The sequence below is a fragment of the Cryptomeria japonica genome, chromosome 3, assembly GCF_030272615.1.
Source record: "Cryptomeria japonica chromosome 3, Sugi_1.0, whole genome shotgun sequence".
In the NCBI taxonomy this organism is placed as follows: Eukaryota; Viridiplantae; Streptophyta; class Pinopsida; order Cupressales; family Cupressaceae; genus Cryptomeria; species Cryptomeria japonica.
The window spans coordinates 908,154,893-908,174,479 of record NC_081407.1 but is presented as its reverse complement, the minus strand read 5'-3'; the positions used below and the strand labels follow the sequence as shown (position 1 = coordinate 908,174,479).

Here is a 19,587-nt window from a genome sequence, read left to right as displayed (position 1 = left end):
TTTCAGTGGTCCTGTTTTGAAGCTATTTCAGGCAGTGCAGTTTTCGGGACCTTAGCCTTCAACTCTCTTTGGCAGTATTCAATATATGGAAGAAAACGTATTTTTTAATACTTTAATATTTTTCCCATGGCCTAGGCGTGACTTGTGTTATGACTTAAAAGGGGTCGACTTGATGCTTAAAGTATCAATTTTATAACTTAAGTTTGGACGCCTCTTGAAGATATTTCTGATTAAAAAAGTTTATAACTTTACATTATTCTAATATTTGCTTATGTGGGCGGCCACTTAAGGGAGAAATGCAATTGTTGCTAAATAAAATATTTTATTGCTTGGGCATCCAAGTCAGAGGTCATTTCATTTCATTTCATGACATTTGGAGGGAGTTGAATTTGAATTTGAATTTGGAGCTCCAAAAAGTTATAAATCAGAGTGTTTGGGTCTTGTTTTCGGGGTATCCATTGCTATGATAACGAAGTGTTGTCGAAATCCTGTCAGACTCTTGCTTCGAGGGATGCATACCTCCTAGTGCCTTCAATTTCCTGCTTACGAGATAGTGCCTAGCTAAACCTTGTGACTGTTTCTCATCTAGAGGAGCAGATTGAGCTCAACGAAGATGAAGATATTAGTGGTTTTCTGAATTTTGGAGTGTGTTTTTCAGTTTTGGAGTTTGCTGGTTGCATAGAACTCAAAAGTGAAATTCATTCATAAGTCTTTGGGAGTCTAGTCGCCGCTTCTAGGTATTTTGGCTATGTCTTCCTTTGTGTTAGGCGATTCATTTTGCTCAGTTGTGTGGGTTTTGGAGTTGATTTGAATTTTCTAGAGATAATCGTCCTACTTCCCAAGTCATACCATGCGAAAGTGTATTGGGAAGCGTGCAGTGATGATTTGATCCGAGTTGCAGCGGTTTGTTGGTTTGGGAGGGACGCCTTGTCTCTTGGGCCTCTTTGCATTTAATTTCACATCATTTGGAGCTGCGAGGATGAAGTTATGAACATTTAGGTGAATTCTGGTCTTGGTGGTTTGTATTTTCAAATTGTTGTTTTTCATATCAGACCTGGGTTAATTGCTTGTTTAAGAACTTTTCATATGCTATATAGTCCTTATTTGTTAGAGGATTGATTCCTAACTTTTTGGTGTGTTCGGATATCATTTTTCTATTGTAATCTGCAAGCTAATGCTCTCATTGTAACACTGATTCAGTAGTACTGGTCAGCCTTTATTTAGTTGCATTTTACATTTTGTATTCCCACTAAAAATTGTGGAAGAGGATGGCCTAGCCGCCTATTTTGTTACTTCCAGTAGTTTTCATAATCCTCCCACTGAATAAGTGGTTGAGTGATCTCTTTTCATGATTTTAATAGTTGTCCTCCCGCTGAAAAGTGGTAGAGCGGTCTTAGTTTGAGAGTTGTAATAACTGTCCACCCGCTAAAAAGTGGTAGAGTGATCTTTTCAGAATTGTAATGACTGTCCTCCTGCTGAAAAGTGATTGAGTGATCCTTCTTTAAGTTGCTTTGCCCGCTGGATAGGCGGAAGGGGCTAGCTTGCCGCCTAACATTGTACTTTTAGTTGACTATTGGAGCTAACGATCTGCTACTCACTATATGCTCTCACCTTCCCACATTGGGCTCTTGGTGATCAAAAAGTGGAAGGGTTATCTTTCAGCAGTATTGTGTTTATCTTCCCTAACCTTAACAAGTGCATTGTGGTGCTGTAAATTAAAAAAAAAGGGAAAAAAGTAGGGGGGTCATTTCACTTTTTGTTGTGTAAAGTTATAAACCAATGTTTCACTATTTTTCATGACACTGACTCATATATGGATGGCTAGAGAGATTCCTGAATTGCACAGATCAATAGAGTAGGTGTAACTAAAAGAACATAATTGTTTACTTTTTATGAAGGAAAAATGTTCTAACCTATATAAATGGTTAAATAATAGATTATAAATAATTTAAATGATTATGAAATCACAATGCAATATACAATTCTTTTTTATTTTGGTTAGACAACCATATATGTATAGATGTAAACATTGTAATGTGATTACAATGAAGGGATCAAGATTTAAAATCTCACTATCCTTTGAAAGACAACAAACAGCTGATTCAGAAAGGAAAAAATTATGAAAATGGCATGCAACATCAAGGTCCATGCAGCCTCAAAGGCCTTAATTTTGGCTTATTGATGGAGGTTTTGCATGTTAAGGATGTAGCCTCATTCGGATTGAAGCAAGCAATATATTATAAGTAAACTAATACATATATATATATATATATATATATATATATATGTTTGAATGGAAATACAATTAAAATCACATACATATATATATTGAATGAAAGTAACATTAACATATTGCTGACTGCCTTACGGCAGATCAATGACAGTTATCATTGTATTATCCGATGACTATCAAGTCATGTTCGATATTACTATCACTGAATTGTTATTGTTAAGCACGATAGTATCGAGCACGACAAAATGATTCGGTGCATAACTAATGATGATTGCTAATATATGTTGAAGTGTTATGGTTACGTAGGGTCATGCCCCTACGTAGACATAACCCTTCACCAATATATATGCCCAATGATATCGATGCTTGCTGATAATATAATCAATAATCGTGGCAATTACGTTATACAGCAAGCAGTCGATAATTAATATATTCATCAGTTATTATTTGACAAAATCGAATATATATATCAGTGATCAATATATACTTATCAGCGATCATTTTGAAAGCCTGTTCTTACTATATAGCATTATTCTTATTGTATTCTCAGATCAAATCTGAGATTATCCTTACGAAAGAATATCTGAAGACTGTGATAAAATCTGAAAGTAAATAACAGATATACATTGAGATTAAAAGACTATTGTTTTTCTCTATCACTAATCTATATTCCTTAACAGTGCCCTTTGATCCCACTCGATATAGCGGCAAGAAACATGCCAAAGGTGCTACCTTGATTCATGTGAGAGATACTCCTTGATCTTATTTGGGGTTGCTACCACATCCCCGCTCTGGTTCCAAAAATAAATGGAAAAAAAAAATTGTTTTGAACAGTACCAAATAGAAACCAGCATTTTTTTCCCCTTAATTTCACTTGAACTAACAAAAGCAGATTTCTTTTCCTGCTTTTATGAATATTTCAGTTATTTTTAGTTTCCAAAATTTTCCTTATTAAATCCCAAGTCCTTTGGTTTATCAACTCAATCTTGATTTAAATAACACTACTATGATCAAAATAGACTTATGCATTGTCTAAATTCATTCTTTATGCCTCTCATTCACTATTTAAGTTTATTTTACTTAAGTTGCCAATTCTGGTATGTGAACCGGAACTTGCTATGGCAGTATGGCAAAAAAAAATTCACAGGAATATATATATAAGAACACTGGTACTCATAATTGCAAAAAAATAGAATATTTAAATACCTGTTGTGATGTATTCACACATCGCCCCATTGCAAATGGGGACCCCTGCTTTTTGCTTTCTAGGGCTAGTCTTCCTGGCGTAGTCGTTTAGGTCTTGGCTATTAATCTTTGCATTGAAGGGTCGCCAGAGGGTACATTTGGATAGAATGGTCTTTTTGAGTTGAAGTGAGTCAAATGAGTAGCACAGGACAGGTAAATTTGGATTTCCTTTTTGAAAGCCTCCCCTTGGTTAGGCCTGGGACTTGTTTCTAGGGTTGAGTTTGGATTGAGTTTGAGGAAGTCACTGTATCATGCTAGGAGTCTTGCCTTTTGAGACCTATGCCATTGAGTCAAGTCGAGGATGTGAATGAAGGTGTGAATCGTTTGAGTCAAATTGTTGTCAGGACTTTCCCTTTTGCCTTTCAATCAAGCTAAACTCCTGCTTCAAAGCATCAACTAAGGAGAAATGAACCTAGACCTGACCTTGGACATTAAGTTGAGAAAAAATTGATCATAAACCATAAGGAATTTGGGTAAAACACCAAATTCGCTCCTGACCCTTCCAAAGGTACAGGAGCGAATTCTTCAAATGAGAGTTTCTTCCCCAAATTTGGATAGATGACTTCATTGTCAAGCCTTGTTTGATGCAAAATTCACTCATTCCCACTATGGAGGAGCAAGACCATGAGAGCTAGACTTGAAAATTTGAGAGAGTTGAGAATTTGAACTTAAATGCTAAATTCGCTCCTGACCCTTCCAAGGGTACAAGAGCGAAATCTTCCAAGACTCCATTTTGATTCTTATTTTGGACGAAAATCTCACTTTGAGGCTTGGATTAGAGGAAGATCAGCTTGAGCTTGCCCTTAGAATGAATTTGAACAAGCTTGAACTTAGGAATTTGGAGGAAAAGTTAAGAATTTGAGCCCTAAACCTAAATTTGCTCCTGACCCTTCCAAAGGTATAGGAGCGAATTCTCTTGAAGCCTCCTTTTTGTTCCTAATTTGCATCAAATCTAGACTCCAAAGGCATTGATTAAGGTTGATTGAACTTAGAGACACCCTTAGACAAAAATTTGAGTGAATTGTGGTCGCAAAATGTTAGGGATTTGAGCAACTTTGTCAATTTTACTCCTGACCCTTCCAAAGGGACAGGAGCGAATTCCTTAGAATCCTCCCTTACACCTAGTTTGGACCATAAACCTTACTCCCATGGCGATTGGAAGAAGATTAATGACTTAAAGTGAACTGAGACCTAGTTGAATGCCCTTGGACCTTGAAAGAGTTAGGAATTTGACCAAGATCGCTCCTGACCCTTCCAAAGGTACAAGAGCGAATTTCCTTAGATCTCCTCTCTTGGACCTAACTTAGATCAAAAACCTTGCTCCTACGCCTTGACTGAATGAATATTGATCTATCCATGCCTTTGGGGTAAGTTGCAACAAGATTGGATGAGGAAATTGAGCCATGAAGCCAAATTTGCTCCCGACCCTTCCAAAGGTACAGGAGCGAATTTTTCCCAGAGCACCTTCTTGCCCCTCATTTGGATCAAATTCATGATTCTATGCCTTGAGTGAAGGGGACTTGATTCATACATGCCCTTGAAGTGAATTCAAACAAAGTGAAGGATGAAATATGGAGAATTTGTGCAAATTTGACAAATTCGCTCCTGACCCTTCCAAAGGTATAGGAACGAATTTACTTAGAGGGTCATGTACCTCTCTAAGGTACATGAGCGAAATTGTCAAGACTTGTCTTTAATCCATCTTTTGAGCAAGGTAACCCCTAAAGGTGACTTCTTAGCATGATCTTAGGCCAAGGCAACTTAGATAAGGATGAAGATTGAGTGTTTGAGTGAGGTCCAAGCTAAATCCCACAAATTCGCTCCTGACCCTTCGAAAGGAATAGGAGCGAAATCCTTTAAAGGACCTAATTCCTCACCAAAGACATTGAATGGATCCTGCTTGGAGTAGATTTGAGGACAAATTAACATGATCTTGATGAGAGAAGGGTTGGAAAAGACAAGTATAAGGCAAGTTATGAGAAATAAGAGATGAACTAAGCCAAAGGAGAGATTTCGCTCCTGACCCTTCCACAGGTACAGAAGCGAAATTCCTAGGAGGTCTTGAATCTTGCCTTAGCTAGTGACCGAAACCTATTCCTAAACAATTTCGAAGGCAATTGACTTAATTCTGATGAGGAAAAAGTTGAGAGATGAAGTTTTATGAAGGAAGAATTGAGCAAAAGGCCAAATTCGCTCCTGACCCTTCCAAAGGTACAGGAGCAAATTTCTCTAAACCATATGAATAACACCTAAGTTAGAGGGATTCTTCTTCCTAAGCTCCTTTCTAGGGTTGAAATGACTTATCTATGCCTCAAGGGAACACAATTATGAAGTCTAAAGCCTTGAAGAGTTAGTGACAATGAGAAATTGAGTGGAAATTGAGCAAAATGCTGAAATCGCTCCTGACCCTTCCAAAGGTACAGGAGCGAATTCTTTCAAAAGTCTATATCTTGCCTCTAGTTTGGGTATAATCCCTGCTCCAAGGGCTTTGCCTAAAGAAATAAGACCTTGTCCACACTTTGGATCATGGTTTGAGCTAATGAAAGTAAGGAAGGACAAAGAATTCGAGCATAAGTGCCAAATTCGCTCCTGAACCTTCCAAAGGGACAGGAGCGAATTACCAAAGAGGACTAGGTACCTTGTCAAGGCACCCGAGCGAAACCTACTCTTAAGCCTTTTTGGGGTCAAAAATGATGGTGTCTTTACATGAGAGGGATCCAATCTAAGACTATAATGACAAGGGGAAGGAAATAAGTAGATTGAACAAGGACAATAAGCATGCTCTTTCCTTCCAACTTCGAGCTAAAATTGATTTAAGTGTTTTCTTATTGATGGTTTGAAGTGAGAAATATCATGTATACTTAATCATCTTTTGTTTGTTTTGCAGATCAACAAGATCCAGTTGGAGGGAGATTACGCCAAGACGAGGAGGACCTCTTCAAGCTTCATCTTCATTAAGGACACCTCGAATGCATGGAAGAAAAATCAAGATCACAAGATATCAGAAGAAGGATCTTACAAGCACTTGAAAGAGAGATGAGCTTCCAGAGAAGAAGGAATGACTTGTCAATGAAGAGGCTTCATCAAACACAAGAGAGTCAAGGAAAGGTTCATCAAGTATACCAAGGACGAAGGAGGATCAACCAAGGTCAATGCAAGGGTACGTTGAAGAAGCAGATAGTTTTAGAAAAGTTAATCAAAGTTAGCTTCTCATCATCATCACATTGAGTATCATGAAATATTGCTCATTGTTCCTTGACCAAGCACAAACGCAAGACAAGGTGGCATCCTAGTCGCTATTCCTCCAGTCAGAAGGGTCCACATTAGCATGTCCAGATTCAATGAACCACACTTATACATGAAGGCACAAACTCCGATGTACCTACCCCTGTTTCCTATTGGTTCTCATGCATTAAATGTAATTTTATCATTGGCTAGAGGAGTTTGCTGTAACAAACCTTAATTAGGGTTTCCATCTTGTAATCCTAGCCATTGATTGTAAATCAATCTGAGCCATTGAATTGTAATGAGCTCTCTATATAAAGCTCTGGCTCTTCATTTGTAAAGGTTAATAGTTGGTTAATAGTCAATAGTTAATAGAGGTTAGAATAGCTAATAGTCAATAGTGAATAGCCAGTAGAAAAGAAATAGTAAATAGAATAGCAATTAGAGTAGAGTAGGAGGAGAAGGCAGAAATTGTTGCCTAAGTTGTAAATGAACTCTATTTTCATTGAAGTTATGGTGAAATGTGTTGTTTTTTGCAATGTGCGTGGTTTCTTGTTGGATCTTCATATTAGATGGTAAATGATTAGATTGAATGGAGAAATTTGTTGAATGCACTCGTGTGGAATCTGCCTAGTCCATACAACTAACCTCTTACTGATTGTAAATGCGCCCTGCGTGGTCAACTGGCATTGAATGAGCTTAACTTCAAATTGTTATGCGTCTATTGTTCATGCATTAACTTGAATGGTGATCAATGTCTAACGGTAATGATTTGAACATACCTAAAACGTTCCTTAGAAGATTGCACTGAGCTAGTGTCGAATTGTTCAGTTTGATGGTGAGACCTAGCCCAGTAGGACTCCACCTCGTCATTCATCTATCTTCTTGCATTCTAGGTCTTAGAGTAGACTTCCTGAACCCTCAATCTTTTTCTCTTTTTTCATCTCCCAGCTAGTAGATAGGACTCAACTTCTAGCATATCAAAACACTCAGGCATTCAAATGTAAGTCCCTTTGTGAATCTAGCAAAATCACATCACACCAACAAAGCTTATCCACTCGTAGAGACCCTACATATAAGAGCTTTGGAGTTATTTCGATTGATCCTTAGCCAAATCTTCAGCATTCGAATAACTTTGTTCAAGAGAGGATAAGATACTTAAGGTATTTTATTCTATGTTCGCATGTGCATGAAAAACACATCAGCAATACCTCATATTCATAATTTACAAAAATGATACTTAAAGTTAAGTCTCATAAATGTCATTACACAATGAAAATTACAATTACAATTGATGTTTAGCATTCATATTCTTCTTCCTCAGAAACATCAAGGTCAACATCAATATTTGGTTCGAACCACAATCACCTAGATTGCCACTCCCACTAGCTGTGTCAAGTGCAGAAGTTGGTTCAATTTCATTTTGCAAACATTTTGACAAAATGCCAAATCATTAACAATACAAGGAAAGTGATTTCACAAAACATAAACAAACAGCTGCTACATATGCATAATGTAAAACAACTGAAATCAATCTCATTAATGCTGATATAAAGTTTACTAACCCTGTGTTCATAGCTACAGCTTACAAATGCAATTGAAATGATATTTAATTACTTGCTTGTTAGCATATTCTGATATAAAATTCTGTTACAAAGTTATGATACACATGGGAAAGGATGGTAAAGGAAATCGCATACCCAAAATGATGAAGAGTGAAAGTGAGGTTTTAATTTATCAAACTACAACTGGGTATGGCTTCAGGTACCGCCTGGGCACTTGGGTTCAATGTGGGTCCTTCATGAAAGGACCCACAGTGAGCCCAGGTGCCCAAGGGTAAGCCAAGACCGTACCCAGGCCAAGACCGTGCCCATACTCAGACCCGGGCTTTACCAGTAGTACCTGGTAACATTGTATTTCCAATAAATTTATTTTATTTGCCAAGAGTCCTCAAAATTTAGGCTTGCCAAGTTTTTTCTGACTCCAAGTTTTTTTAATCTGCTTGAAATCATTTGAGCATAAACAATGACATTTAGTTAAAATAATGCCAGATCTATAAGTCAGAGGTTCCATCAGTAAGATAATGTAAAAGCTCTCCAACATGGAATGTTATTAGAAACTTCTTAAACATAAGCACTAAAAACAAATGCAGCAGATAAAACGTAGACTTTGTGATTCATGCATAACCTGTTGAACGAAGGTAGAAGAAAATGCATGATCCTTGAAGAACTACAAATCTTTGTATCCAATCATCAACCTCTGTATCATCTATTGGAGGCTCTCCTGGCAGAGCCATCCATCTCTGCAAAACAGATACAACACACCAAACACAAAATAAGCATGATTCCTATTGATCGATTACTAGATATAATAAGTTTTAGCAAAAAAACAAGAAGCATATTTGTGAAACAAAAAACGTTAGAATTGCTACAAAACAAAAGAAGACAAGAATTACCGTTCTAGTGTACAAGTAACCTGCAAGTTGAGCACATCTAAGCACTTCATCAAGATGCTCCAACCTGAACTCAATGACATAAGCTAATTTATTGTTAGATTTACTTTCTGCTTCAATCATTCTAAGATCATTTCCCTAGCAGTATGTTTCCATGTACAAATAAACAACAACTACAATATTTCAATTTGGTTAACTTACCCAAAAAGAAATGTTTTTTTTGAAAGTTTTCCAAAGGAGGTTGTATGGTTCAAATCAAAATAAAATAAAATTGTTGTTCCACATTTGCAGCAATATAACATTTGCACACAAACATCTAGAATAACATCACCTTGAAAATGAAGATATACACAATTCATAATAATGCACGAGAGAAAAGTTGAAAATATCCTAGACATATACTCTAGCATTTGATATTGTTAATCTAGAAACTTGATCCATGCTTGATGAGATAATAGTGAAAAGTTTCTCTTAGTTTGCACCAGCTTTGCCCAACAGTAACTGAGCATCAACTGGTTTTCCAGTGCCTTGCTTTTTGCACTAGCTTACTGACCTACAAACTTCTTGAATCTAAATCAAAGAAGCACTCTTATAGGGTTTGCATCACAATTTAAAACTTGAGTGGAATGGAACTTCTACAATTGAATAATTTCAGTTAAGAATTATCTCCAGTAATAAAACCAAGGAAATTCTCCCACATCCAGATGTGGCCTCTTCCCCAAACACCCAAAGAGTATCCTGTAATGTCCCCTTTTGGGATTGCCCTGAATCTTGCCCTTTAAATATCAAAGTCTGCTAATTTTCACCCTTACTAATTCTTATATTAGATATTGATCCATTGACTTGTCTTCTTTGATCATATGGATGGTTCCTCCAATTCCCCCTTCTCAATTTAATTAATCTCTTCTTTGTATCTTCATTTGTGGGAAGTCACACCTCTTCATAAGAAATGAGTCATCACTCTTCATTGCTGCCCTTTGAGAATAATAAATTACTCTTCAAATTGATCTCCCTTGGATGTCCTCCTCAAATGAGACTTTCTCCTTTTTATATCCTCCAATGTGAGGGAGAGATCACACCTATTCATCATGTATGCCCCTTTGGCAAGAGACACACCCTTTCCACCATTAGCACCCTTTGAAAGAGTGCAACTCTTCATTATTTCTACCTTTTGAAAGGAACACAACCTTTCACATTCAGATCTGCACTCCTTATTTATATCAGATCTGCGCTTCTGATTCCCCAAAATCATCCCCTCAAATGAGGTTCTCTTCTCCCTTGTATATCTCATGTTTGAGGGAGTCACAACTTTTCATTTCATGTCTTTGAACATTTATTAACTTAATTAAAATTTAATTATATTTAATTGTATTCTTTTGTATTTTGATTTTAATTTAAATATTATGATTTATCATTAAATTGTATTTCAAAGTGGGGACATTAAATATCCAGACATGGATTTCATTTTGCCCATCTAAATCATATCTCAAAATAGTTTTTCACACATGTGAATAATCATAATATAAATAACTCAATAAAAATTCATCTTACTGGGCATTGAGATTTGTTTCTCGCTCATCAGCACTAGCAATCTCTCCTCGAAGAGATTCTACTTCTTTTGAAAGTAACTCAATCTGTGTGTCAAGAACAACATCCAAATTATTCATCAAACAAGACAGCAGCTTCTTCATATTTGTTCACTAGATCCAAACATAACTAGGGTACTATCTATGACTTGCTAGAAAACCAAACAAGTAGTAACATCAGAAGCCAACCTGATCTTCTTTAGAAACATCAGATGCCCAATTAAATTTTGGAATGCTCAGCAACTTCCAAAAGCTTCCTGTCCACAACGAACCATTAGACCTGCACAAGGCAACTTCTTCAGAAACTAAAAAAGTTGTTTATTGATTCAAGACAATATTTATTTGTTGATTTAAAAAACTAATCAAACTCTAATTTAATAGTTCTAAGAACAAACCTTGATGAGTGTGACAACGCTGACGATGAAAATAAGACATTTTCAATGTCAGTAGCTGTAGGTGATGTTCCAAGGTGTTCTAAAATGCCCCCAGATTTTTCAGATCCATCCAATAACCTCTTCCTTGCCTCCTGTTACAACCTCAATAGATTTGAAAGGAAATAAATTTAAACCATAATCAGTAAGTATGATACTAGATAAGTCCAAGGAAATCAAAAATATAAAAGAATGGCGTTCTTGACAAGTTAAGCCATAACTAAACGCTGTCTATAAATGTAAATCACATATTTGATAATAAGTGCCAACATAGGACACGTATGATAATGTATACCCATTTGAGGGGTAGTGATTGAATAAATGGTATAAATGATGGTACATTAAGAAGGGGTATATAAATTTCCAATATCTACTTCACTTTACACACTACTTATTGTTTTCTCCATATATTGTAACTACTTGACAAGCCTTGACACGAATGTTGTTGCAAATTTTCTCTCTGAGATTCTATCAGAAGAACAAAGAGCACTTGTCAACAATGTTTTCCCAAATGAGCACCAATTTGCCGTATCTACAAAAAGCCCTTGGTATCCAAACACCATTAACTTCTTGTTGCAAGGAAACTTACACAATATTTCTCTCCAAAGGATAAGAGGAAATTGATTAAGCAAACTGACTCATTCTCCTAGATAGGGGATAAGTATCTAATATTGGATCTAATAATATAATGAGGTGTGTTCAAGAAGATGGGATCTTTGACATCCTCTAGGCACACCATTATGAGCTATGAGAAGGCCATTTTCCAGTGACAAGGACAGAAAACAAGGTGTCTTAAGCAGGCTATTACTGGCAAAGATTGCATTGCCATTCCAAGCACTATGTTTGAAGATGTGAATATTGTTAGCATATGGGAAAAACCACATATTCCCATGAGGTATCATTGCAATTATAGTTGGTCATAGAACCCTCTAAAAAATGGATGCCTGACTTTGTGGGACCAATCAATCCTCCTAACGAGAAGCATATTCTCATGTACACAAACTACATCACAAAGTGGGTGGAGATAAAGGCCACAAAACATGCATGGGATAAAAAGGCTGTGGAGTGCCTTTATTGGTAAATTTTTACAAGGTTTGGGGTACCTAGAGTGATCGTCACTAACAAAGGACCAAAATTTATATCAGATCTCATTGCATCCTCGTTTCAACAATATGAGATTAGACACAAGAAATCTACACTGTATCATCCACAGTTGAATGAAAAAGTAGAAGTTACAAATTGCAAGGCATAGAATATACTCTGCAAGACAATGGTATTACACTAGAAGGACTAGACACCTCAACTACCTAAGGCAATGTGGGATATAGAACATGGCAGACAATCACAAGCTTCACACCAGACAAACTTCTTAATGGGCTATCTTCATCTCCAAAGAACACAGAGAAGGCAGGGAAGGACGAAATACGACAGTGATATAACAAGGAACCGACCACCCATGAGGAGTTGTGCAGCAATCTAGAAGTTGTAGAGATTTTTTAGAACACTGGTTGCATGCATTCTCCTTCGAGTTCGCCAACACAATGAGATGTAAAGTGGCTGTGATGAGGGGATTGTGGGTGACTTTTAAAGAAGAGTTAATTTCTAGAGTCACTAGCCTTCGAATAGTGGGAGAAAGATGGCACAATTAAGGATGAAGACATAACCAGCAAGGAATTCAGTATTCCTAGAGGGAGAGAATCTAGAATATTCTCCTTCTTTGCACAAGCTCGCCACACCTAAGGCCAAAGGTATCCATCATTATTCAAAAATATACATGTGAGGGCAGATAAAATTATCTTTATAGTTACTATTTAAAGCTTTCTCACGTAAGCACGGAGAACATTAAATGGCTTTTTTCTTGTTTTAACCACTAAGGAAGACAAATGAGGTCTAAACAGGATACTCAAAACTCCTGTCTCACCATGGACTCATAAAGATGATAATTTGATAATAACAGAGAGATTGAGAGTATCTAACCAGGCATTTCATGGGAAAACTTCCTCCCTTTCTCAGTAGAGATAGAGCTACCTATATTTGATTGGAATAAAAAAAGATTCCTTCCTGCAATTGAGGAATCTCTAAGGGTTCATCCTAGAACATGGATGCAATTTTTTAAGGAGAGGGAGCCACAATTGTTGACCAAGCAGAAGGACATCGTGATTATTAAGTGATTTCAGAATTTCAGAATTTTATGTGAAGATTTTAATTTTTCCTATGAGAGCCAAACCCCTAGCTGGCCATACATGTTGGCTGTGAGTTGGGCATGAGACTTATGGTAGTTGGCAATGCATTTTTTATATTCTTTGCTTCCAGTATAAAGGCCAAGTGATTGCAGGTGTGCTAAGGTTTCATTGAGGTGGGAAGTAAGAATTGTGGTGAATTTTGAGCTTTCCTGAGACCTGCCACCCTGTGTTGTAGTCAAGGGCAAAGTTGGATGTCTGTTGCAAATGTATCCAGACCTGTTTAGGTGCCTGGGACAGAGTGGACTTGCTGGGCATAACAGAAAAATGTTACCAGACCTGTAACAACAAGTCTAGAGTGTTTGGGCAGGCATTTGGATTGAGAACTTCATGTATTGACTCATCACTGGAGCTAGGAAAAGTGTTGCAGTCAAGTTGAAGACTTATGGTAGCACTATTCACCTTTGTCTAGCCTGTTTTCGATGTGATCTGGGCTCTTTTCAAACCTGCAGCAGTTATCCAAATCCATGAGTGGAGAGTATGTTCGTTATCTTCCTTCCAATAAATTTGTTCTTGTTGGTTGATGCAAATCTTATTTGAAATTGAACAATACAATACTGTATGCACCATTCTTCTACGATGTCATGAGCAGCAGGGTTATTATTAGTTAAAACTTATCAACGGAAATTTATGACTGTACACCTTTTGGAATTAGCTCTTTCTGGAATTATCAGTAAAAAAAATTATGACTGTCCACCTTTTCTCACTACTCTAGCAAGTCTGAATAGTTATGTTATGTTGAACTAATGAGATATTTTGATGCTTTGATTTGTGGGTTCAGTTGTGTTATCAGTTCATCTTGTAATGTTTGTGTGAAATGTCAAAATCTTCAAGAACACAGAAACAGAACATTAAATAAACTCCTTATGCGGTTTGACAAAACATCACAGCGGAAAAACTAGAGCTGTTGTGCTGACACCTCTGGAAAAAAGAACACAATTTCATAATCGAAAGACGCGATCTTTCACATTAAAAACCCTCGAGTTTTCAAAAAACTTCAGCCTGTAATTTTCAGAAAGATACCCACCACAATTCTGCAAACCCTCAATTTCCAAACAAGAAAAACCGCCTTCGAATTCCAGATGAATCCCACGATTTTTGTAAAAAAATCATACAGAAAAACTTTGTTGGTAAAACTAACTAGATGACCATTACACGCTAAATATTACAATATTACTTTAATAGCTTCCCTTAATGGTCATTCTACCAACTAAACTACTTAAATGACCATTATAGCTAAATATTACAATAATACTTTAATAGCCTCCTGTTGATGTGTGTATTATGCACATACGAACACAGAATAAAATACCAAAGTATTTTACCCTCTCTTGAACAAAATCACCTCAGATGCTAAATATCTGATCAACTAAGACGATTCCAAGGTTTCTACAGTTAGTTCTTGACATGTGGGTAACCCAATGGCTTGATGTGATATTGTTGTTTCCACTTGGGGACTTACACAAGTGTTCGGATTGATCTTATCATATCATGGATATGCAATAGGCTATGCCGATAACTAAAGATTTTGCAATTAAGCTCTTGATTCTAATCTAACGAAGATTTCTTAAAAAAGGACAAAAGGAATAGGTTTGGGAATTCTATTGTAAAGCCTAGAATGCAAGAAATGATGAACAAATTCAATGGAATCTTACTAGGAAAGGTCTCACCATGAAAAGAACAATTTGACACAAGCTTAGGGCAATCATCTAAGGTATATTTCATATATATTCAAATCATTACCACCAAACATTGATACCATCAAAGCAATGCATAACAATGGACGTGCAACAATTGAAGTTAAGTTCGCATAAAATTCCAGTTAACCACGCAAGGCACACTTAAAATCAGCAAGACGTAAGTGGTATGGATTAAATGGATTCCACGCAAATGTATTCAACAACTCTTTCATTCAATCTAAATACTTGAAAGCAAATTCTAATCTAACTTGGAGACAATGAGAACCACAAATGCATACAACACTTAAACAAAATCACCAACACTTCAATGATTGTATTCAAGTATGCAGCATGTAGACGACAATTCACAAAAATCTCTCTATTACAAATGAGAGGCAATGGGGTATATATAGAGCCTCAAATGAAATGAATGGCCAAGATCATGCCAACACAACCCTAAAGTTTCCCTAATTAGGGTTTACATCAAAAGTGAACCACCAACATGTGATCCAATAGGATGACACCCAGTCATCAAGAAGGGAATCTTCTAGTAGATTTCGGCCTGCATCCCTCTCTCTAGCAGCATATTCCAGGAATATAGTCAAAACTGAATCTAACTCCTCCATGGTAATGTTGGGTAAAGCCTCCTGCTGAGCATCAATCACATCCAACGCATCGAAACAAGCATCTAAAGTATTCTCCCAATCTGGCATAAGCTTCTGCGAACTATGGACATGAATCATCTTATCTCTCAATTCTTCTAAGTGAAGACCACTGGAAGCACTGACATCTACCCCTAACAATTCTTCAATAGATGTAAGGATCTTTGATTGTATCTCCTAAATTGATCCTTCCATCTCTGCACAATCTCTTCGTGCATGCTCATAAGTAGATATCTGCATGGCCAATGAACAATACCAACCCTGGAAATCATATATATCACCCTCATGCACAACTCCCTCCCGGACCAATGTGGACATCGGAATTTTCTTCAACACTCTGAGGCGGGGAATGGTCCTCTCATATATAGGTTGGAAATCATCCCAAACTCCCTCCAAATATTGCATCCTAAACGCAAGCATTGACGTCCTGTTCAATGCCTGGACAAACTAAGTAAGGAAATCATCTGCCTACTTTGTTACATCTTCAATTCATTTACCAAACTCTACATGTGTATTCCTCGCTGCCTCATGTTCAAAATGGAGTTCACGGTCAATTGCGATAGGTGAGACAAAGGTGGGATCTTCACGCCTCATCCCTACAATTTACTCTTTAAGCTTGATATTCTCTTATGCATATTTTTCTTCTCAATCTTCCCATCCAACCTTGCATTGATTAGCCGAATCGTATCACCAAGTTCCAAGAATTCTTGTTCTTTTGTAGTCTATCCAAGGACAACCGAAGTGATCTGGTAATCCATAAGAGTAGCCACATCTCTAGTCACATCACCAATCGAGATAACCACCTACGCAATCCGCATTCCTGTCTCATCTCTAACTATATTGGAAACTATATTATCCCTCTTTAGTTCTTTCCCCTCAGTACTCTTGGCTAAGTAATCATCAATGTCATCAATGGTATAATGGACACCCTAGAATGCCCAAAAACTAAACCAACTACTGATAGGAATTTAGTCAAACAGTTTGCATCCAACTCCTTATTTCTCCATTTAATGTTTAAACCTCTTATGGCTTCGGAAATGAAATGTTTGTTTGTTTTTAAGTCTTTGCATAGGATTAAAATCACATAACATGAACTAGAAGGAAATTACAATAATATACAACATAAAGATTGAACTACTGCTGATATGATATTATTTCCAGAATTAATAAAGTCAAATACATAACAGATTTTTCAACTCACTAAATACTCCAGCATTTTTGACATAATGTTCCAACAATGACTTCCCATCTTGCTGCTACAGTAACATGAATAGTGCCGTGCTACAGTAACATGAATAGTGCCACGCTACAGTAGTGTGAATAGTGTCGTCCTACAGTAACGTTAATAGTGCTGCGCTACAGTGCTGCTACAGTATTAATTAGTCTTCAATCAGTCCAATATCTTCATAAAATCATCCCTTCAGAATGGCATAAGCATTGGTCAAGAAGTGAAGAAGGTATCAGCAAAACACCAAATCTGCCTGTAGCTGGAGATGCACCCAATCTGCCTGTTAATGAAGCTGATAGCAGTGGATTCCAAAGGCCAAACCCCAAGGGAATGACGTCTAGAATGTCACAAGAGAGGATAGACGTCCTCTAATGCCAAGAACGGATCTGCAACTCACACATCAATTTCTTCTCATATTCAACATGCTCAATGAAGCCACAAAAGCTTCCTTTTATTCTTTCTCCAAGGGTTGACCCATCTCACTTGAGCAATGTGGGATAAAAGATGTTCAATATAAAACATATTAAAATATTCACTTATGTCTCCCTTGGGTGCCCCTTTGATTTGCACACATCCCCATAAAATAAATATTACAGTAACACTTTAATATTTTACAATTAAATTAAATGTTGCTTTAATAACACTTCAGGCATTAAAATATATTAGCAATCGGGCTCCGAATAGCACGAGTGATAGCTCGTCGGAAAGCTCTCGCCGAGGAGTATCGAATCCAATCACCAAAGCTAGCCTCTGTTGTGTCCTGCTGACTTACTAAAAATAGTAAGTATGCCTAAAACTAAGTAAATCAACTCCGTTTTAGCCCAAACTGGAAATGACTAGGCCAAAACACTCCAGGATCCCCTTAAATCCTTCGTTACCCCTTGGGACCATGTAGAGCTAGGCTAACGCACATACACTTGGTCAACTACTAAAGTGCCGACATTACAGTCCGCCCCCCTTGAAATTGCTTGTCCTCGAGCAATCTCAGTCCAACCTACTGTATCACCTGCTCATTCTCCCATGTAGCATCTTCCTCCGGCAGGTCTCTCCATCTAACCAAATACTCCTTCACTATCCTGTTTCCAAGTTTCCTCTTTCTCGTGTCTAGAATAGCCTCAGGTACTAACACAAGCTTCCCCTCCTCATCCAAAGCGGGTAAATCTGCAGAAGGTACTACACTCTGACCAATGGCTTTCTTAAGCCTAGACACACGAAATACATTATGTACCCGACTGCCCTCTGGAAGCTCAAGCTCATAGGCGACTTCGCCCACTCTGCGAATCACCCTGTAGGGACCATAAAATCTAGGCTTCAGCTTCTCTGCTCCGCTCCTCTTGAGCGATGACTGCCTATATGGTTGTAGCCTCAAATACACCATGTCCCCCACCTCGAAACTGTGCTCTACCCTATGTTGGTCAGCATAAAACTTTTGCTGATTTTGACCCTGTTGTATATTCTCCTTGAGCGCTCTCAAGATATCCTGACTATCCTGCAACAGATCCTTGGCTTTGGGCACTCTGTTGTCCCCCAAAGCCAAATCCATAAAGCTTGGTGCTTCATACCCATACAATTCCATAAATGGAGTCATCTTGATGGTCATGTGATATGTGGTATTGTAACAATACTCCCCCATGTGTAACCACCTGACCCAAGCTCTCTGTTGTGTAGTCACATAGTTCCGTAAATAAACTTCCACCCATTTATTTACTATCTCCGTCTGTCCATCTGTCTGAGGATGGTAGCTCGTACTAGGTGTAAGATCTATACCGCACAGCCTAAACAACTCCTGCCAAAAGGCGCTCATGAACTTGCTATCCCTGTCACTAACAATAAATCTCGATAGCCCATGCAACCTAAAAATCTCTCTGAAGAACAAATCTGCCACCTGAGCTGCTGTGTAAGTAGAAGGAATAGAAAAGAAGTGAGCAAACTTCGTCAATCTGTCTACCACCACATAAATACAATCTCTTCCCTGCACTTGTGGTAAACCAGTGATGAAGTCCATAGAAATGCTTTCCCATTTCCTGTCCGGAATGGGCAAGGGTTGTAGTAAACTTGCAGGAAACGTGTGCTCTCCCTTATTCCACTGACAAACTGCACACTCCCTGACATACCTCTAAACATCATCCTTGAGCCCTCTCCATAAGAACCAATCTCGGATCTGCCTGTAGGTCTTGAAGACCCCCAGATGCCCAACTGTAGGCGCATCATGAAATGCCCTCAGTATCAGCTCTCTCAATAGTGATGACGGAATCAAATAAACCCTGTCCTGAAGTCTGATCAATCCATCTATCACCTCATAGCGGTCATCTTGTATAGTACCTGAAATCAAACCAGAAGCCCAAGTATCTCCGACATATTCTGCTATAATCTTATCCCTCTAATCTCCTGTAATCTCTACAAGAGCACAAATGTGAGGTCTCCTGGATAAGGCATCAGCTACTACATTCTTCTTCCCTTTGACAAACTCAATGTCAAAGTCATAAGCCTGCAATTTAGTGACCCACTTCTGCTGCCTGTCATTCAAGTCTCGCTGGCTCATGAAATACTTTATGCTGTTGTGGTCCGTCTTGATCACAAACTTCCCTCCAACCAAGTAGGATCGG

The 19,587-nt window shown here is 37.8% G+C and overlaps 1 protein-coding gene across 2 annotated transcripts in view; it reads right to left on the bottom strand.

Moving 5' to 3' along the window:
- Positions 1-19,587, bottom strand: part of LOC131067014 (uncharacterized) — a 132,593-nt gene that overhangs the window by 22,770 nt on the left and 90,236 nt on the right. For both annotated transcript variants that reach the window (XM_058001940.2, XM_058001941.2), the window contains exons 4-8: positions 11,137-11,267; positions 10,931-11,021; positions 10,707-10,789; positions 9,159-9,222; positions 8,891-9,005 (exon numbers count right to left, since the gene is read on the bottom strand). In XM_058001940.2, coding sequence (XP_057857923.2) covers positions 8,891-9,005; positions 9,159-9,222; positions 10,707-10,789; positions 10,931-11,021; positions 11,137-11,267 — 484 coding nt within the window. The remainder of the gene's footprint in view (positions 1-8,890; positions 9,006-9,158; positions 9,223-10,706; positions 10,790-10,930; positions 11,022-11,136; positions 11,268-19,587) is intronic.